The 22299-nt window shown below is 40.2% G+C and overlaps 1 protein-coding gene across 4 annotated transcripts in view; it reads left to right on the top strand.

Moving 5' to 3' along the window:
• The window catches only part of usp54b (ubiquitin specific peptidase 54b), a 57751-nt gene extending 46996 nt beyond the window's left edge, over positions 1-10755 (top strand). For 3 of the 4 annotated variants that reach the window (XM_044338059.1, XM_044338060.1, XM_044338061.1), the window contains 5 exons: positions 1088-1235; positions 3698-4521; positions 5779-5906; positions 6004-6135; positions 8309-10755. In XM_044338059.1, the coding sequence (XP_044193994.1) occupies positions 1088-1235; positions 3698-4521; positions 5779-5906; positions 6004-6135; positions 8309-8395 (1319 nt within the window). In that variant the 3' untranslated portion in view covers positions 8396-10755. Of the gene's footprint in view, positions 1-1087; positions 1236-3697; positions 4522-5778; positions 5907-6003; positions 6136-6370; positions 6511-8308 lie in introns of all 4 variants that reach the window. The other variant, XR_006399472.1, reaches the window with a different exon arrangement.
• The last annotated feature ends 11544 nt before the right edge of the window (positions 10756-22299 follow it).

The following is a 22299-nucleotide window of genomic DNA, read 5'->3' as shown; positions in this document are numbered from 1 at the left end:
AAAATGGTAAATGCTAAAATGTACTTTAACCGTAGCACAAGTAGAGAGGAGTCACAAAGTCAGCAAACTGACTCATTAATGTCTGTTATATAGCAAGATAAAGTTTGCTAACATTAGTCAACATAAGCTATTGGTCATATCAGACCAAGTAAGTGCTGCAGCAAAATTCCTCTGTGTGTTGCATTGAGCAAGGACGCGTTTTATTGCTAACGAATTTAACTTTTCATTTGCAAAAGAATTTATGTGCTATTTCGTCTTTCAAATTTTAAATAAGCTCGTTTTAAAGATAGAACAAGTTTCTAATATAGTCGTCAGTGTTAATTCATCTTTTGCTGTCAGTCGCTCGTCAGTAGTTTTAAATACTATGATTCCCATGAGCCCCAGCAGCTGTAGCTAATGGAGAAATCAGAGCTGCAGCAGTGTTTCTAATGCTTTGTTGTTGTAATTGGGAACAGCTCACTGTTACTTTAGTTGATAAATTCATCAAAAAAATAACAAATTAAAAATTAATTGAAATAAAAAGAATCAAATTATTAACTGACTTAAACTGCTAAATGTTTTATCAGGTTTCCACAAAGTGTAATATTTAGCTTCAGCTCGCTGTTAGCAGCAAACGAGGCAGATTTATAAGCTTGATGATTTGATGTTTCGTAATAAAGTGATCCTTGGAAGTCGTAGCTAACTTCTCTCCTTACAACTTTATGAAGAACCAGATATTTTCAGGCACCGTTGCTAATATTTTGCACTGATGATTTAACTAAATCATCAAATGAAGTGGATGTCCAAAATAACGTCCCTCACTTTGCAACTCTATACATGTATAAAAACACACATTGACTTACAGTAGAGGAGCGTTAATGCATGCCGGCCCCCTCATAACCACTCCTTCTGCTCTGCTTCTCTTTTCTCTGTCTCCTCTTGTCTCACCTGTTCTTTCATCCTCATTTATTGTCTCCTGTCTTCATCTCTTTCCTTCTTGTATTCTGTCTCTTATTTCTCGTTTCGTTTCCTTTTCTCTGCCACTCTGTCATTATATCTTTCTGTCTTTTCTCCTTTTTATCTTCCGCTCTGTTGTTAACATCCTCAGCTGTGCTCAGACCCCTGCATGAGGCTAACGCTCATAGCGGATTGGCTGTAGCTGCGTGCATGAGGAGCACTGGGGTCCCAATCAAACGCAGGCAGGAACAGGAAATGGAACGGGAGACAGGAAGCGCCCGCCCACAGGGGCCTCGCAGGTACCACCACTGTCCCCCCTTTATGTGTCCGCAGCGGTGCCTGTCTCAAAATCACCTCAGACCCCCCTTCCTCCCCCTTTTTTTCACTTCGTGTGTGTCCTCAGCTCAAGCTGTCCCCAAAACCGCCTCAGGACTACTGTGTGTGTGTCCTCTGGGTGCTGGCTGTCCAAAAAAACGCCTCAACACCCTCATGTGTGTGTCTTCAGCTCTGGCTGCCTAAAATCCCAGAACCCCTGTTTTTTGTAACCCTTACACCACTGCACTCTCACATCATGCTCTATGTGTGTATGCGTGTGTCAGAATGTGTGTGTGTGTGTTCTCAGACACACACACACTTGACTATATACAGTAACATCTTATCCCCTTTGTGTTTGTGTGTTTGTTGCAGTGCAGTAAAAACCTGCTTTGCTGGGCTCTTTGCTGCCATTGAGGATAAAAAGAGAGAGTTGCTCTCCGCTTTTCCGTGCTTCACTGCTTCCCTTCATTGTTGTTGTGCTGCTCTTTGTAGCTGTGTGCTGCCAAGGCTTCCCTCTGCTCTTTGTGTGCCGCTGATCTGTCCCTCTGTGCACTGTAAAGCTGCAGTCCGTCACTGTGTTTATGTCCTGTGTGCTGCTGTGCAATTGCAGACACAGATCCTGCGCTGCGGTTTGTGTTCTTGCTCTTTGCTGTTGTGTTTGTGTGTTACAGTAAATCAGTCTGTTTCTCTCCTGATGTGTTAGTTTTGTTGTGTGAGGAGGGGAAAGTGAGCTTCTGCCTTTTTGTAGTTTTTGTATAAGAAATGCTGGGAAAAAAACATCAGATTTAATGTTTAAAGAGTGATGTAGCACATCTAGAATCTGAGATAATCCCATTTAATACATTTAAATGACAACAATAATAAGAACTAGACTTGTAAGCTCGTATAACAGGGTCCAAGCACCCCTTACAATTTGGAACCAAAGTCTAACTGACCTGTAGTGATCAGAGAGATTGTTGATTCATCGATCATCAGAAAATTAATCGGCAGCTATTTTGAATATCAATTAATCATGTAATTAATTTTTCAAACAAAAGTTGGAGACATTCCCTTGCTGCATTTCTTTGTCTTATGTGACAGTAAACTGAATATCTTTGCATTATGGACTGTTGGTCATTCAAAACAAGCAAATTAAAGACGGCATTTTTAACATTTTATAGACCAAATAATAATCAGGAAAGAAAACACATAGATCAGAGTGAAATAAAATGTGAAAAAATAAGAAAATAAAAATGTAACTAATAAAATTAAAAGTACAATTGCATTAAAAACACAGAGAAAGACAGAATTTTAAAATATAGAGTTTTAAATCCCACAGTTGCAAAGGCCTGATATCCTCTGAGTTTTAGGAACGAGCTAAAGACTAAACTCAGGCTCTAAGACGATCGTTAAAATCTTAAAATCTACTTTATTAGATCTTGTCATGCTGCGAGACTCTGAACCAGCTGAATTTATAGTAATGACAGAGGTAGTGACAATGATTGAATCTGCTAAGTCAGTGATGTTAGACATTTTACTGGAGCAGAATTTGGCAAAAATTTATAAATTGTAAACTGTTATCAGCAGAATCAAAGAGAAAAAGGTGGTGGTAAAGCTCAGCACTCGGCCTCTTTTATTACCTTCCTCCTCTCCTCTATTGATCAACTCAAGCCTCTGATTTATAGCTCGCCGCTGCAAAGCCTGCTGGGTAATTACTAAGGCTGAAAAGAGACAGGAGAGTTAATGTGGGGGATGGGGGTCAGCGCTCGTGGAGACACATACAGGTCTGCGCACACTTACATAAAAATAGACAAACGCAAATTTACAGACTTGCTGTTCACACATACAAATGCACACACTCGCTGCTACACTGATAAGAACCGTGTCTCTGCGGATAGGATCCACTAATGTTCAACATATATCATCTCCTCACATATCAATGTATGTAAATCAATAAAGTAATATAGTGGCCCGGTGAGAGACAATTACTCTATACTGTAGAAGCCACAGTGTTGATATACTGCACCGGTGCTCGGTGCTCTAAAGGGGAAATTGCGGTTTTGAAAATCAGATTAAAGTCAAATCTTTGGTTGTTTTGAGTCGGATATGGTCGGATCAGAAAGTTAAGTTTGGTGAATCTGCAGCGATCTGTCAGTCAATGAAGCCGAGCTTGTGCCTGACTCATAAACAGCATGGCAGTGAAATCCCATACATGTTAAACAAAGCGATGCTTGCATAAGGCTGGATCATTGTGTAGCTGTTTGTTCTGTATGTAGGTGAGCTTGTGTGCGTGTGTGTCTGTTTTCTGCTTGTTTATCCTGGTATGCTGTTGTGACCTTCCCTCTATGCAGTAACTCACCTGACGTCAGAGCAGCTGTTTTTTTTGTGTGTGTGTGTGTGTGTTGTTTTTTTTTTTTTCCTGCTGCTGGCTGACTGACACCCTCCTTCCGTCCCTTGTGTCCTCCAGTGAACAGCCTGGCCCGGTCCAAGTACTGCTGACGCCCAATCAGGAGGAGGAAGAGGACCAGGCAACGCCCAACCAGGACGCTGCTCTGGGCCTGGACCCGCCCCCTCCACCCTATCGCCCTGCTCACTCTCGACCCCCGCTCACCCTCAGCATCCCTCACCCTTGCGCCCCTTCTAGCCAAGGAGAGGAGGAGGAGGGCGGATGCTTGGGGAGGAGAGGGGAGGACGGGGAGGATGGGAGGGAGGGGACGGGGGTGAGGCTGTGTGAGTTGCTGCAGGCAGGGGGGGTGAGTGTCAGACCCCTGGGGAAACACTTAGCCATCTCTCTGCCCTCACTTCCTCTGCGTCTCTGGGATACACACACCACACACACCGCACACTCCACACACCTTGAACCCCCACACACACACCCTCCCCCTCCGCCCTCCACTCCTCCCCCGTCTTCCCCTCTGGAAGCCTCCGGGCAAAGGAAACCTGTCACACCTCTCTGGCAGTCCCCCCAGCCCCACTCCCCTGCCGGTGCCGCTCAGCATTGGCCGAGGCACGGAGTCGCCCCTGACAGCGGCACACGTCATTGGTCCTCCTGGAGTTTGGATCGCCCCGACGCTGTGGTGACGCCATATGACACCCCCCCAGACCGCTGTGTTCCCATCAGGCCACATCTGTCCAGCCAGAACTACAGCTACAGTTGCCAGTCCTCTCCAGGGCACTACAGCTTCCAGCATGCCCCAGGGCAACACAGTGATCCCTGCTGTGACCGTGAAGAGGCTGAGCTGTCTGAGCTTGACTCCCTTTACCAGGCCAGTCTGCTAGCTGGAAAGACAGGTACACACACACACACACACACACACACACACACACACACACACACACACACACACACACACACACACACACCACTCTAAGAAAAAACATCAAGTTCAAACAAGTGACATGTTTTCATTGGCTGAAACCTTTACCTTGACATACATTAGTAATTAAAGTGTATAATTTGCATATGCATCCGTAAAATATTGTATAGTAAAACTTAAACAATTAGTTGATTAAATAATATGTCAAGCAACAAGCAAAAAAAATACAAATATTTTAATTGTTGTAGCTTCTCAAATGTGAGGATTTACTGCTTTTCCCTTTTTTATATCATAGTACATTGAATATCTTTGGGTTTTGTACTGTTGGTTGAACGGACGGTTAGAAAGTTTGTAAATGCAGATTTCACTATTTTTGCACATTTTATGGACTAAACGGTAAATTGATTAATCAAAAGAATAATCGATGGATTCGTTTATAATGGCAATAATCATAAGTTGCAGAATTTCACACAGAAATTCACATTTCTACAGTATGTAGTATGCACCATGTTATTACTGTAAGTTGGAATCCTTTTATGGACAGTAGAGCTAATTATAAACACAGTCTCACATGTAAAATATGTTGTGTGCAGTACTTAAATATCACAGAGCCGTGTGTATGAGGATGCTCACTATTCAAACACACACAACTTCACGTAGAAAAGGGAAAAGCAGCATCTCCCCGAATCAAATACCACAACTTAATGTTTGTTCTGTATGTTCAGAAAATACTTTCTTATCATTAAAACAGTTGTTGCAGTTGATCTTGGGATCTTGTGCTTTTTGCTTTTTATTGTTTTTTGTTTTTTTTGCAAACACCACTATTCTTGAAGAATGATTTTGTTGTGTTGTCACATCACTTAAGTAAGAACTTAATATTAAATTATTGCCAAATTTCAAAGTTTCCAAAGACAAATTACAGGAAAATGTTTATAAATTGATACACAAGACAAGAAGAATTTTTAATTTGCTGAACCATAAAAGAATTGCATTTTGTGTTTGAATATTTTACTCAATAAGTGTGATACATTGCTTCAGTGAGAGTCTGGAGCAGAATTTATATTGAATATATAAATTAGGTTGTCAACAGGTATGGGACAAAATGTTTTACCTAAGCTAAGTTAGGCAACCTTTAAGGAGAATATTAAAGTTCAGGTTGTTCAAAAGCTACCAAGGAGTCGCACATGACATGTTCTGCTCAGCATCCTAATATGTTTGTGTGTGTTTGCAGGCTGTAGCCCATCAGAGAGGCTCATATCCAGGGTGGGAGGGCAGGCTCGCTCCAAGACCCCCAGTGCAGACATGGAGAGGAGTGTGTACGGGGCGGACTGCACCAGCACCCCCACCTACCTCAACAAGGTAACACTGACTAAGTCTTTTTTTAACAGAATCCCCTCACAGGTTGTCAGTCGGATCCATTTTTCCGTCATCTGACAGTCATTTTCTCGCTCTGCAGCCAGTGACGTTGCAGGATCTGCGTTTAGGGGTGGAGCCTGATGACGGGGAAAACCTGAGGCGAATCGGACGCAGCCTGAGCGGCACAGTAGTGACCTCGCACCGCAGCCGCCTGACTGCAACCCGCAGCTTTGTGAGTGTGACTTCTTGTGCTCTGCTGCCTCCATGTGGCCGTGCTATTAATCTGCATCTGCCTGATGTCCCGCCGTGGCACTTTACGCATTGCTTCTCCCTGTGCTTTTCTCCCCTGCTGTTTGTCTTTGTTTCTTCCTTTCGTCCTGCTTTCCGATTTCCAATCTGTCCTCCTGCTCTCTGCTTCTCTTCCTTTTCTTTCCTCTTCTTCTTCTCTTTCTCTGTCTCTTTCTAAGGTGAAGCAGGCTGATGTCAGTGCCTCTCCTTGCTTACTTCCTCTCTTCTGAGTCCCTGTTGCTATTCCACCACTATCATCTTCCTCCATCCTCCTCATCACAACACCTTCTCATCACCACCTCCCTCCACTGCTTTACAGGTAAACACCGCACTGAGTTATATGATGTTACACTTCTTTAAATCTTTAATGAAAAACACAAGTCATCTGCTGCAGAATGGGAACAGTCTACATATTTTTGTGCCAGATGAGTTTGCTTCTTAGCTAAATCAGGTCAGAATAGCAAAGGAAAAGTCTTTTCCTGATGTTTTATACATTTTCTGGTGAACATTTTACTTTCTGGCAAACTAGACTCATCAGGCACAAAGTAGGCTAAGCCCCTATTTGCACGTAGCTATATCCTGGGGATGTGCACTGATTTGTAATAACTCTGGAGAGCCAAAGGTGATTTTCATCCTGTGCAAATCTGTCATGTGTCAAATTTATTTAAAGATGCAGCAGAAATCACAAATGCTAGAGAGGGGAATTTGTACATTGCATAAAAAAAATTAAACTGAGATTTCCTTCTCACTCAGGAAGACAGACAGACCTTCGAAATATTGGCAATGGTTCCTTAGTTTGGAAAAAAATATCTGCAGGCAGCAACTAGATCACAAATTAGCTGTGAACAAATACTGAGATGAGTCATTTTATGTAATCAGAGCTTCCAGCAGAGACAATGAGGTTTATTTCCAGCTTTCCAAAATGTCTGGTTTGTTTGTGTCTTTTTAGAACTTAAAAGGTGAAAAACCTCTGACAAGCTGACTGAGGTGTCAGCTCCAGGTTTTTAACACTTCTGCAAGTGTAAAAATCTCATCTCACTGTGGGAGTTGAGGCTAATGCACATTGATCTTAGATGTTGTTTTTTTTTTACAAGATGATATCATAAATGTGGAATGTCAATATTCTCACATGTGAGGAAACCAGGAAACGTCTGGGATTAATAATAATTCTTTCTTTAGGTGGCCCCTTATGACTGGCAGCTCAGAATTTGACAAAATGACTGCTGAAAACTGAACATGTCAGCGCCCCTCATGATACATTGACAACGGGAACTACTTTTTCCAAAACAGATATATAATAGTTCAAACTGAAACTTTATTTGGCGAGTAGTTGCTTGTCAGTCAACTCTCCGTTTAAAAGTGGAAAGTGATGTTTGTGGGGGACAGCGCCAGAGGTGACAACACACAGTAGTGTAATGCTGTTGGCACCTTAATAATAACCAAACCAGGAAACAATAATATTACGAATACAAAAGAATACAAAACAGCAAGTAGACACTGACCCTTTAAATCTGTCAGATTTATTTTCAGTCTGTCTCGGATGTGAGTTGTGTCCAAATTAAACAAGTCACACAACTCTTTTGCATTATATTTTGCTTTCTACCTCAAATGTTTTCAGCTATCTCTGTAGTTTTTAAGAGTTTTTACTCCTTCAACCTCACTAAAAATCCCCAAATCTATGAATATGCAAATATTGTTCATTTCAAAAGTTGAAAAGTCCATTCTCAGTGTATGTGCACCAGTATTGTAGTACAAACTAGTTGTAATGTCACAAATGTCACTCTTTAAACTCAAAGATTTTTGGTGAGCACAGAGAAACTCTTGATGAATGTGAAAACAGCCTTCTAGTGTCAAACTCTGCACAAACGTCATCAAGCTCAAACACCCAACTGTAGGAAACAAAAAGCAAAACATATTTCAGAGTGGAGGGGGACTTTAACATTTGTGCACAGCTCTAATTTCTTTGTGTTCAACGTGTTTCTGATAGCAAATCCTCTGAAGTCTTAAATGTTTACACATCTAGTTCCTCACGCCTTGGACTTGTACTGAAGCTCACACTGGTTTGCACGTTGTTGCGTGTCTCGCCTGTTGTTCATACTCTCCTCTCTCGTGTCCAGGAGCTGTCGGGCAGTGCAGGGAGCTTCTGGCTGTGTCTGACGGGGGTCAAGCTGTCTTCTGACCAGAGTCCTGCTCTGCTTGATTAATGTCTCAGCGCGTCCACCTCCACACGTCACGGGGCAGCAGCGCCGGCGTCCTTGACGACCTCGCCTCGACGGACCTGGAATTGGCTCGGGAGGATCAACTAAACTCCTATCCTGTTCCTCCTCCCTTCCTCACACGACATGCACACGCAAACACATGCACGCACACATGCACATCTGCACTGACGTAGAGCCTCCCTCAGCGCCTGCAGCACCCCGCTTAGCCCCTCCTTGCCTTCCTCCCTTTCTCCCCCTCCCCCAGCCCCCCCCCCCCCCCCCCCCCCTTGACCCACTATTCTGTCTATGCAGTCACTCTGACCCCCAACTACAACCTCAACCTTCCCCCCTACTTCCCGGGACTGTTGTTTCTCGTCTCCCCCTGGCTTTTCAGAGGGTTTCCCTGTGCAGTCAGCCTGGCGAGCATGCCGCTTATAGTGGTGTTGTTGGCTTGGTCGCTCACTGGCCGGGTCTGACTGGGACCTGAGCCCTCGGCAGACTCGTCCTCCACCTCACAGGATCCTCAGCTCAGGGGGAGGCCTCTTACCAAGTAGCCACGCCTCTTCCTCTTTCTTCACGGGCATTTCCTGTTGGACGCACACGTAGCCGAACTGGGTCTGTTTCAGATGGACAGCCATATTTTTTCTGTTTTTGTTTTTGGGATTTGTTTAACTTTTTGTTTCCTGTGTGCGCGCACAGTAAATCCGCCCGAGGCCGAACTCTCTAATAACTAAAAGTCATGTACAGAAAAACTCATGTATGAAACCTGTATGTTAATTAATAAGACCTTATGGAATGTTGATAATGATAATTAACGAATATTGATAAACTTAAAGTGGTACTTCCTCATGTCTGCATTTCAAATAGAAGTGGAGTGCACTTCACAAGTGTCTAGCTGGAGTTTCCGCCCCCCCCAAACCGCTCGCCGACCTAATGACAGCTCTCCCGTTTCTACCGGGAGATTAAACAAGAAAAGCGCTTCCTTTTTCTCTGCTTCTTTCCTTGTTGCGTTTTCTTTCTTTCTTTCTTTCTTGTTCTCTTTCATTCTCGCTTTCTTTCTTTTCTTCCAAAACGGGAAACAGTAGCACCAGAAACAGGCCAGCAGGGGAGGAAAGTCAAGAAGGAATGAGAGAATGTAGGTTAGGGATACCCTTCTCTTTTGGCTTTATCAATGAAAACAGAGATTCATAAGTGCGCTTTGCAAGGTTGCTTGGCAGAAGTGCACTTTCTGAAGGCTTTTTGACTGAGAGGTGCTCTATCTAACTTCAGTGGCACTTATGAATTCACACTTTATTAATTCTCCCTCCCACTGAAACTGGTTTTGAGACCTCAGATGTGAATAGAAAATGCCCATCTTCAGCCTGAGACAGTGACATGTCTAATATGAATATGCTTTATATGATATATATGTATTAGAGGTATATTTTCAGCCAGTGAGCTATCTTCTTCAGAGATGTCAACCATTCCTCAGTTGTAACGCAATTATGAATATACAGTAATGAAAAGTTAATTCACACCCCCCCTTTACTGAGTAGCATTCTGACATGTGTAGAGTACATTTATTATATGCTTTATTATATTAAAAATCATATAAAATAACAAAGTCCTTATTGAAAAACTGGCCAATGTAAAGTTCTTCAAGAATTTACTGATGTTGATTGATCGTTGTAACTAAACCAAAGGTTGGCACTTAACTCAGAGAGCGTATTTAACATTGCTGTTTTTATTTTCCATTTAGGTTCAGTTCTGATCTGTTTGTTGTTGTTTTTTTTGTTTGTTTGTTTGTTTCTTTTTGGGGTTCTGGATGTGGGAGAATGTAGCCAATTGTAGCGCATGAGTCCGCTATGCAAATCAACCTTCCCTCACGATCCTGTATCAGAGACAGTCAGGAGGCAGACACACCCACCCGCGGGCGCTCTCATGGACTCTGGCAGAGACACGGAGAGGAGGAAGGAGATCTCATGTTAATGCTGCTGGTGAACTTTGTTGTTCTGCATCTACTACTATGTTTCAACCAATGGAATGCAAAAAGAGAGCAACAACGAGGGAGAGAGAGCGAGAAAAGAGAGCGAATGAATGTAAAACTAAAGGATGAGAGTGTGTGTTAAGTGTGTGTTTGTGAATGACGGGCAGAGACATAGAGAGAGAGAGAGAGAGAGAGAGAGAGAGAGAGAGAGAGAGAGAGAGAGAGAGAGAGAGAGAGAGGTGGAGAGGGGAGATTTAACTACTGCAGGTGGTTTATTGTTTGTGGGTGTGTGTAGACTGTGTGTGTGTCAGTTCTGGGGTGGTGTTGCTCGGGGAAAGAGGGAACCTGTATTTTTGCAATAAAGTTATTACCAATGCACTCCCACAGGGGGGCGTAACCACCGTACAATGTCTGTGTCATTATTGATTTAAAAAAAAAGTGAAGAGAATAGCATCCTACCAAAGATGTCAACTGGAATATTGTGTCAGTCTCAATACCCACACTTACAGTATTTACAATTAGTCAAACGGCTACTAGTGTGACGTATTTCCAGTAACAGTCACGGCGCCTAAGTACCTGTTAAGTCCTCAGGAGTGTTGAGATTTATCAGAGCTCACTGGGACACTCTTGATTAATAAGAACATCCTGTTATTAATGCAAATACAAATACTGTTCATGACCCAATCGAACTCTGATGATTTGTTGAAGTAGGGGTTGCTTCAACCAAAAAGCATTACAGTTACAGATGATAGATGTCAGATGACCATAAAAAGGAGAAATACAAAACATTATATAGGCTTTCTGCAAGTAGGTTTACTACACAAAATAAGAGATATAACACATATTATTTTGGATGGTTTCTGTCTGATAAAACTTTTAAATATATTTTTCAAAATCCTTGATAATGGATATTTAATATTTATGTTGTCAGATAGGCCTGTGTGATATCAGTCTTATCAGTCCCATCAAAAAGAACAGATTAGTCGTTAAGATTAGGTGATAACCATCTGTGAAGCTTCTGCCCTAACAAAATGTTTGGATATTAATAATAATATTCACGCTAAATCCAACTTTCATAAACTTCAGCCTCTTCTGGTCTGTTGATTATTGTTGGTCCTAAAACCAGCCAAATAGGTCCACTACTGCTGACAACAAGTGGACTGTTGTTGCACAATATACCGTGGTGAATTGTGGGATACGCTTGGCTCGGAATATCACTTTGAAGCGGTATTGGGAGAAGCGTGCATCAAATGTGGGTTAAGTGTGGTGTATGTGTGAACTCACAGTGTGGGTATTGGGACGGACACAGTCGTCCTTCCTTCAGTCTACAGTCTGTTCCTAAAAACGTGAAAACTGAATGCCATGGTTCATTGTATCTCAGTGTTTCTCATATATAGAATTTATTTGCGCAGCCAAAACAAATACCTTTGTCTTGGACAAGAAAGATTAGTATTTTTAGCCTTAATTTGATAACTTACAGTTAAGATGCAGACAAGAGGTTTGGGGAGAGAGATAATTTTATTACACAATTTAAATTTATTTTAAAAATCTAAAACCCAAACAATGCTAGCAGGCCTGAGGCTGATATGCTCATTACACATGATAAGTTAAGATAAAACAAACTGAAATTTTTTTTTAGATTAATTTAGATACCACTGATTGGTATTGAGAGAAAAAACAGTTTGGTCTGATGGTGGAAAGAACATGTTGTTGTACCTATATTAAAATCACTTATCATCTGTAGAGTGGATATTTTTGTGAGATAGCTCAACTTTAATCAGTCTAAAGTTGAACTTTAACTTTAGCCTTCACTTCATCAGACTCAGCTGTCTTTTGTCAGTTTTAGATACGATTAGATATAAACAGGATCAGACAGTTCAGTGTCCAATCAACACTTTGAGTTGAATAAAATGAACTGGTTTCAGTTTGAGAAATGACCTACAGTACAGAATGAGACCGAACACGACTCACTTCCTGTAAGCTTTTTCTGTTGCTAATAATTTATCTCATTGTTCATGGACCTTACAGAACTGATTAAGCTTTTTATCTTTTGTTCTTTAAGTCTCATCCTAACAAATATATTTGCTCACACATGGGTTTTGTTACCCTTTTGTAACTTTAAATACATTTGAATGTATAATACAGTTCCTGGACAGTCCTGTGAGAAAATATTCACACTATACACTTGTAATGTAAATCATTAGAGCTCAGAAAAAGCCTCTCATAAATATTTAGCTCTTGTACTCTCACCTCAACTGCAACCTAAATCACTATAGATAGAGATAATTAATTCAGAGGGTATTAGTAGAAAATTTATATTTTATATCCAGACATATTCTCCTCAATTAGCAATCATACTTGCCTCTTTTTAAATTTGATATAGAAATGTTTCGCCAGAAGATTATTTGTAGACTGTTTGTTGGACATTTGCATGTGCAGAAAAAAATAATTTATAATTCAATTACACTCTCTTTATGTTACTGGTTTTAGTTGAAGAAAACAAACATATATAACATGTTTGATATAGAATATCTCATTAAAAATAATACTTAAACAACTACTGGCAATATTGGTATAGTTTGTGTGTGTGCAAACACTGTTAGTAATATTTCTGCATAAATGAAAATGTTTCTGTATGTGTAGGGCCTTATACTAGATGTTTGGATCATCCTCACATCAATGAGGAAGTAACTCACAGTGGATACAGCATCTTAATTGGATTACAAATTTAAAAATGCTGTAAAATGTATGTGTGGCACTATATAGCACTTACTGTACAGAAAACCATACAGTATGTGTAAATATACAGTCAAAAGTTTGGACAATTGTTCTCAATCAAGTGAATGGAGTTTGTCCAAACTTTTGACTGGTACTTTATAGAAGCATCAATCTTTTACATCTTAACTACTCTAAATCTGGCTATTGTGGCTACAATTATATTATTCATGACTAGTCTGTGCAGCAGTGAGTCAGAACCTTAACGCGCTGACTGTGCCAGTCTGCAGTTTGCTCTTCCACCACTAGATGTTAGCAGTGATACACTGACCTATCACATGCATTCACACGTTGCATTCAGTCAGTTCTACTCATTCACAAAAATATTGGCACATTGTCATCACTGACACAGAAACACATGCATTCTTTGCACTTGACCAGACAGCCTTTTGTCTTCTAAGTTTTCTTTTTAAGTTAAGGTGACAATTGAAAGTTCTTGTTGAGGAAACAGGAAGAAAAGAGCACAAAATCCCTGCAGAGCAGAGCAGAGAAAAAGTGATGAATCAATAACCATTACCATTCACATACTGTACACGTCTCTCCAGTACAGGGAGATCTGATTTGATGGTTCTTTTGTACAGTATGTGTGTGTTTGGTTGATTGATTGGGGTTAGGATGTCAGTGCTAATTGGAAGCCATTTTTATTGGTCTTCCCTCCTCCCTTCTTCAAGGGCTACAATGTGCATTAAGTTTGCAATTACAAATGAATGGGCTGCAATAATAGAGAAGTTTGTACTGCAGTCAGTATGTCAGGTCTAAGATAGAACTTGACATACCGTATGAATGATAAAGGTTTTACGTGTGTGCAGGGAGACGTCAATTAAGATGTGTATGACCTCATCCATTTGATCTTTTGGAGGCATCCCTCATTAGAGATAGAATAGTGAGTGGGATAATTTCTTATTTGATGAATGAGATGTTGCTAAGAGAAGCACACATCTCTCTGCAAAATGTCATCAGCATTTGTCAAGCATGGAGACCACCATGGCACAACTGGAACAAATGGGTGTTGTACACGTAGATAAGCATTTTACACAAGCGCGAACATGAGAATGTACTCAAACAGAAAAGTTCAAAAGCAATGATTAGCTGTCTAGCATTTGTTGGTGTGGTGTAGAAAGCAAATATAAAGCTTTGACCAAAAAATAAATGGACAGGAGATATGAAAATGGAGAATAAATTTACTAAACTTCAAACTTGTCATGGTTGTTCAAGCAAATGTCAAATCATTTTTGAGAAAGGCAAAGATAATAAGAAAGGCGCATGTGAGACTGTCACTCTATTTGGGCTCATCTAGACTTGAATTGCAGTAATTATGATATGCAAGGGAGATGGTGGCGGAGAAAAAGTTCATACCAATATTAGGTCTAAAAGCCTGTGTTGAAGTGGGTCAATAGAATAAGTGGTGATTATGCAGTTCACAAAGATAACAACACAGATGATTCACTTTCAGAATATAAGGATGTCTTTCAGGGCTCGGGCTGCCTTGAAGGAAAAACACACCGCTGAAAGAAAGTGCAGTACCGACAATACAACCTTTAAGAAAAATCACCAGCCAGCTAAAGGGTAAAACGAAAGGAGAGCTCTGATGAAGACTGATGAGCACACTGAATGAGCGAATGCAAATGTTTTAGAAGGCAAACTCTAAATTCAGTAAAAAAGAAAGAAAGAAAAAAAGAGACACAGTGCTATCAGCCTCCAACTGTTAATGAAATTACATGCAATTAGCACACATCAATAATTGCTCAGTGATTAAAGCCCTGGTCTGTGCACATTCAACACCTCATTTGGGTGCTACTGAGATAAATTACATTTGCAATTTTGCAGGACAATAAAGGAGGTTATTAAAGGCTTGGATGGCATAGAGAGATATATTGTTGGCATACTGGCGTGTGGTGACATGAGGAAACAACATAACATGCGAGTGGATCCAGTTTTGGAAAAAGCCAGAGCAAACAATGCAGAAAAATGCTCAACAAGAACAAGAAAGACTAATCTGTACAAACGAGACCTGACGAAGGAGAGATATTCAAAATCTCAACTTCTCAATGCAAAAAGACTTGGAAAGACACTTTAGGAAACTGAACATCCATCCTAATTGAACACACGTCACTGCTAAAAGCAGAAAGGAAAGGAAAGGAAGGTGTGATTTGACACTGTGAAAAAGAGCATGAAGTGAAAACATTGTTCACCATAGCACCTGTACTGAAAAACCATGACATCAGTCTGTGACACTGTCACTGGATGTATCCGCTGGATTAGGAGCAGTCCACCTACAGGATGGAAAACATGTGAGCAGTGGGTGAAATAAAACGCTAGCACGAAAGAAAGAAAGATTTAATCAGTTTTTCAATGTTGAATCATAATCTTATCATAAACCACTGTCGTTGTAGCTGAAAAGTCAGCCTGTCTAGTTAGGTGACAAAGGTAATTAAATATCAGAGACACAGTATTTTTCCTGCAGTCCAACTGCCTTTAATAAATCATCAAGCATATGCATATAGGCTTCCCAAGCTCTGTAGCAAGGGAGAAGCACACTGATCAGCTCACACAAACATTTTATGCTTTCAGCCTCTGTCCAACACAAGCACCTCGTGTGTCACACTTCACTGTCTGCAGACACCTGTTTCCTGCAAGATAATCAATAATAATGCCATATATGGAGTCATGCCCATCCTGCACAGTTTCCAGTTCTTGCATTTAGTTCCCCTTTTCCACCGATCACTTCTTAGAATTGGGGTCACCATGTATCATGCACTTCAGATAACCTTTTCTATTTCTTCTTTCCTAACAGACAAGACATTCATTTCAACTACACAAATGAGGTACGAGACATCTTGGCGAGACATTTTGCTTAAAACAGAAGAATGTGATTACAACATATAAAGGTCAATAGACAGGGTCAAGAGTGCATCATGTTCTTTAAAGACAAAAACTGATCAGTTGAATTCACTTCTACACTGGATTAATGATCACCAAAACATCAATATAATAAAACAGTATTTTCTCCAACAATACACTTCTAATTACCATGATTTCCTTCACACCACCTATTACATAAAAAAGACACTCAACTGTGCTCCTGCAAGAATACAGTAATCAAAGCTGAAAACACAAAATACCAAATTTAGTATATTACAGGACATTTCAGTCTCAGCTTTGCTCTACCATGTCAGACCCAGCTCGGCTTTTATCAGTTTATGCTTTCTCACATTTAGTTCAACATCTGTCACCATCAGCTACACTTTTTTACTCTTTATCACCTTTATCATCTTCAGCAACTTTATCTGGTCCAAACTTTATTAATACTTATTTAAGCATTCTAACATTGGCATTAATAAAATATGCACTATAAGCATAGGTGAATCTTCAATGCAAGTCAATGCAAGTCTAAACAACAAAAAAAGGGTTGTCTGGCTAAACAGTTGAACCTGACTCAACTTTTGCCAGATCACAGCAAAATGTCATCTGGCAAGGCACTGAATTAAACATGTGGAAGTACACATTGCTGGTAGATGACTTTGTAATATGAACGCTGTATTTCTATAGTTTACCTTGCAATCATCAGGCTGAAAGGTAAAATGATGCCACTGATGTGTAAAATCCTGTCAGAGTATTATGAACCTTTGTGCAGTGTTTTGGTTTCAACCTTGTGAATCTGTCACTAAAACTGGATTTCTGGATCTATTTCATGTCTCACCTGTAGACATGAAGTAGATCATGTCTACAGGCCTTTGTGTTGTTTTAACGCAGGGCTGTTTTTTGGTTTACCTTGCGAGGCTGCTGGATTTGCAAGACCATGACATCACAAGATCACGCGAGGATCCATCTCGTCAGGCTTCAAGTTATACGCTTGAGGATTCTCACGTGATCTCATGAATCCAGCTGCCTCGCAAGGTAGGACGGTGATAGACAGATAGTTCATCCAATCACCTGCCGAGTATTTTTTGACCTTTTCCAACCACTTTCCAAGGACGACTTCTCAGATGGTTCTGTATAACAAACCATCTGGTGTGTCAGGTTAGTTTTTGGTCTGAACACCCTCTAATTGCTCTCCAGAAGAAAACAAGCAGGTGAGCAAAACTTTATTTATAAAGCACATTTCATTCCAGATGGAAGCACAATATGCTTCACAGAGCAAGAGCCACCACAAAAGTTGCAGCCACAAAAACTTAGTGTACAAGATACCATTTACCATTTAGAAAGTAGAAATAAAATAAAATAATTAAGACCAGCAGCCGAACAGTAAAAAATAAGACACGGTATGAATAAAACAAAATAAAATACTAATAATTAAGACCAGAAAACCAGACTACTGAGAGGTGCAGATAAAAAGGAATGTTTTCAGTTTAGTTTTAAAAGACGATAGTGTTGGCACACACCTAACATGATTGGGTAGGATGTTCCAGCGGCTTGGAGCATAAAAGCTAAAAGCAGTTTCAACAATTTTTGCGGAGAAACAGGGACATTGGGGTACCAGACCATGTAGGGCCTTGCAAACGAGTGTTAAAATTTTAAATCAATTCTAAATTTCACGAGAAGCCAGTGTAATGACCTCAGCACAGATGCTATATGGTTGTATTTCCTTTTTCTAGTTAAAACTCTAGCATGCAGCACGTTACAGTAGCCTGGCTGACTCGAAGTAAAAAGATGAAGTTTTTCAACATCCTCCTGCGATAAAAAGCTCCTTACCTTCACAATATTTCTTAAATGATAAAATCTGGTTTTAATTATGCTACTAATTTGGCTCTGGAAAGTGAGGTCAGCATCCAGGATGATGCCAAGTTTTCTTACCCGTGTGACACTTTCCAGAGACAGTTGTGACAATTTAAAAGAGATATCCTGTCTGTTAGCCTTCGCCCCGATAACCAGGATTGCTGTCATCTAGACATCCAGTTATCAATATCCTTGATACATTCTGATAGTGTTTCAACACCCACACCCACAGTGAGTTGGACTATCGTCACAATATTTCAGTAAGTTTAATGTTACTTGATTATGATACCTGCCGTGTTAGCAAAATTTAGCTAAAGTAGCTAATGTTAGCCCAAGTGTGCAATGCTTGGTGTTCCTAGCAAGCTAACGATTGCTTCGGTCTGAGGTAGCGGGGTGTTTTTGAGCATGAAAGGCAACATCTCACACTTATTTGGAAGGTCTTGGCTCCAAACGGAAAAGGTGGCTCTGACCATAAGCTGAAACTCTGTGCTTCAATTGGGCTCCAGTGCGAACCAATGGTTGACATCACACCTCGCTAAATCCATCTTTATATATAGTCAATGGTTCTGATCTTGTTTAGTGTTAGGGAAAGACAATTTTTAAAAGAGGAAGTCCAACATTTTGTTTTGTTACCCATATCCATATTCCCTGACCTCGTCTGTCTTTGTGGTTCTATAACGTCACACTACTTCCTTTGCTCCTGATGGACAAGAGTCATAACTTCACATAAAGGTAAACATGGAGTCTTTACTGGGCATTTGCTGAAACCACAATAGTTTTTCTTGGGTCTCAACATGCAGATATTTAGTATATAGTATAGTATAAACCTAAACTCTACTACTAGCACTATTAGTGCAACATAATACTTCAGCAAGCTAACTGTAAGCATTAAGCACAGTTAAGACTGATTAAGATTGAGCCATGACTGACATCGTAGAGCTGAGCTTCACAAGATGTGTCTTCAATATCCCAAAATGTCCACTGTACAGAAGACTCTGTAGTGCCAACCTAGTAAAGAAATGATGCAAGTAGCTGCATAAATATCAGATGTAGCAACACAGGATCTAGATTAGTGGACACATGATTGTAGCAAAACTACTCGTGTCTACTGACAATTTTGAAAATATGTGATAGAATGCAGACAAGGAGGAAACATATCACATTATGGACAGGTGCATAGAAGAGGAGCCAGGCTCTTATGGGAGCATTCAAGATGACTGGAGTTACAAAGAGAGATAATGAGCTGTGATGGAGATCTCTTCAAAGGAGACAGAATCATTGTACCACAATCACTGAGATTGGAAGTGCTTAATTGCATTCATCAGAGTCTCTTTTGGACTGAAAACTGTTGAGGAAAAGTGAGCTTATGGCCCTGAGAAATTACAAAAATAGTAAGCAGGTGTTCACACAGAAGGGCCAAAAAGTCATTACAGCCACACAGTGCGACATGGAGACCATAGAAAAAGATTGAAGTAGATCTCTTGACTTCGAAGTTCTATGTGATGAATTTTAATAGTGAAATATTTTTAATATTTACCAGTTTTGTAGTTGACACTCAGGCAACAACTACAACAATCCAAATTCTGAGCTTCTGAACTTCAAGTTATTATTGCTTGAGTTATTTGTTGGTTAATCGCTCCTCCCTTTTGGTAATGTAAGGTTATGGTGAAGCTTGAGAGCAGGAATTCGTTGGCTTTTGTTCCCTTGCCGTAGTTTCCATAGTACAGCTTTAAGAGTGTACAACTAAAGGTGTAGCCTCCTTGTTTTTATTACTAAAGCTTTACACACAAACATGGTGTCAGAAGTCAATGGAAGAGGGCAAATGTGAGCGACTTAAAGCGGTTACTAACACATCCAGTTCTTTGCCAAAGGAGTTGACTTTGAACACGTTATCTGAATTTTCAATCGCGGGGAATTTAGCTAGTTAGCCTAGCACTATAACCATGGCTTCCACCATTCAGCTGCCAGCTGTGATAAAAATGATGAAAGACTTGAGCTGCAACTAAGATAGTTTTAGAGAGGAATTCAAACATCACCTACTTGAATCTAGACTGAAAGATAAACCAGTAAAGGGGCAGGCAGGCTGCAACTCAGAGGAGGGAGACGGGCAATCAGTGCAGTCATAGGAAGATGTTGGAGCTATTTCAAGCCTGCAAGGAACATAATATTTGAAAGGTACATCTTTGGCACCTGTAAAAAAGAAGATGATAAAAGCATTGATGACTTGTGACTATGGTGGGCTAAAAGATGAATTTATAAGGGATGGAATAACAGGGATTAAAAGGGACGTAACATGCTTTTTGTGATTTTCTGTTATTTTGATACTGTTATAATGTCAGATGTCTATGTTAAACATGGTCAAAGTTCCAAAACGTGAGGTGAACATATATAAAAATGCTCCCTGAAAGTCAAAACCCCAGGCTTCAGCTTACTCTGAACACTCCATTTGCAAAGTTACTTTTACTTCCTTCTTAAACTGACGTCAGATCATCATGTTTGCCCACATTCTGTTGTCTTTGTTGCTCAGGTTGTTCTGTGGGTTGTTCACATTGTACACTCACATATTTTTGATCCGATTTCAGCTTAAACATGTACGGATGTATTTGAGAAGTCAACATCTTGAGTAAAGAATGAGAAAGAGGGGTGAAATCCTACTACTACTACTGTTTGTTTATGTAGCCTCTCGGGCAGGTGGAAGTCCGCTGAGAGGCAGCTTCCGGGAGCTAACCAATCAGAACAGAGTTGGCTCATCAGGAGGGGGCCTTAAAGAGACAGGAGCTAAATTGGGCTGTTTCAGACAGTGGGGGGGGGGCTGCATAAAAAGCCAGTATAAGATAAATAAAGAGTTTTTAGAACTGTAAATCATGGAAAGATATTCCAGTAGAGCCCCAGAATAAAAATATAGACCTGGAAATGTGCATGATGTCCTATTTAAAGCCATTACACAAAACAAACCTGGAGAAATATCAATACCAAAAGAGTGCTTCGACAAGCACACTCAGTGCCAGATGACAGCAACAGTTGAACCTGGTTCAACTTTTTTGCTGGAGCTCAAATGAAGCTTAAAATATCTAATTCATGCTAAATAAAAGACATGCAGATGGTGGAGATCCCTAACTTACATTTCTAACCTGTGAAACCGACTGAAACACATAATACAGGAGCGTCACCAGCTCATAGAAGGTGTCAGAAAACAGACTCCAGCCGCACAAAAGCAGATGACAGCTCATACAATAACTAAACCAGCCAAAGATATGCTGAAAAACAACTTGAAGATAATATGTCAAGGAGGAAGCTGGACTCTAAAAAGAACAACTGCTCATCCCAGATCATACATAGTGCAAACTCCAGATGTCAAGTCAGAGAGACAGAAAATCCCTTTTGAAAATGAATGAGCTACAAAAATCCAAGGATAAGACTGTGAACCCAAATCAAAACATGCTGGTAATACAGGAGCAAAATCTTGTCCACATCACATGAAGAGACATGTGTGATCCCACTTCAAACCCTCGAGTGGGGAAAAAAAGTTTGAAAACTACAGAAGCCCATTTTTGCTTGGAAGAGAATAAGAAAAAGATAAAAAGTTAGGAATGATGCAATTGTTATGAAACGTTAAGTCAAAATTTAGACTCTCTGACATAATTATGAGGTACTGCTTCCTCCTGCTTCCAGTCTTTATAATAAACGACTTACGACCTGCTACATGCAAATCAGCAATGTGTGACTAATTGTGACTTAAAAAGTCACTACTTTGACTTATCATAAGTATTTCTTCTTATTATTTATTCTGTCATTCCTAACATTTCGTATAGTCCAGTGATTCTCTACATTTTTTGTCTGATGCACCCTCACAGCCTTGTCAGATGAGTTGAAGTACCCCTTCATTAACATCATCATATAAAGTACTATGCAAAAGTTTTAAGCAGCATAATTAAAGTAAGGATGCTTAAAAAAATAATGCTATGTATAGTTTTTATTTATCATTTTGCTTCAAACAAATAACTAAATCAAATCAGTATTTGGTGTGATCACACTTTGCCTTTAAAAATGGCAAAGTGTTCTCCACGGTGCGCTTGTACACAATATTTCAAGGTTCTTAGCAGGTCGGTTGTTCCAAGCATCTTGGAGAACAAGTTTCTGTTTTTCTGTGGATTTAGCATACATGCGGTTGCAGGACTCTTTGCTCTTCTTGTTACTGCAAATAGTTCTTTATGACTCTGGTTGTATGTTTGGGGTTGATGTCATGCTGCAGAATAAATTGAAGTAATGGAAGTGATCAGACGCCTCTCTGATGGCATTTCCTAAAACTTTTGCACAGTGCTGTATATGTTCATTTGAATTGATTTAACACTATTGATTACATAAAATAGAGAATATTGTTTCAATATTTTTACATAAAATTGAACTGTAATTGATCAAATTAATCGATAGCACATTATGCTGCTGCCCGTGT

This window comes from Thunnus albacares, chromosome 20, assembly GCF_914725855.1.
Source record: "Thunnus albacares chromosome 20, fThuAlb1.1, whole genome shotgun sequence".
Lineage (NCBI taxonomy): Eukaryota > Metazoa > Chordata > Actinopteri > Scombriformes > Scombridae > Thunnus > Thunnus albacares.
This window is presented reverse-complemented; position numbering and strand designations above follow the sequence as displayed.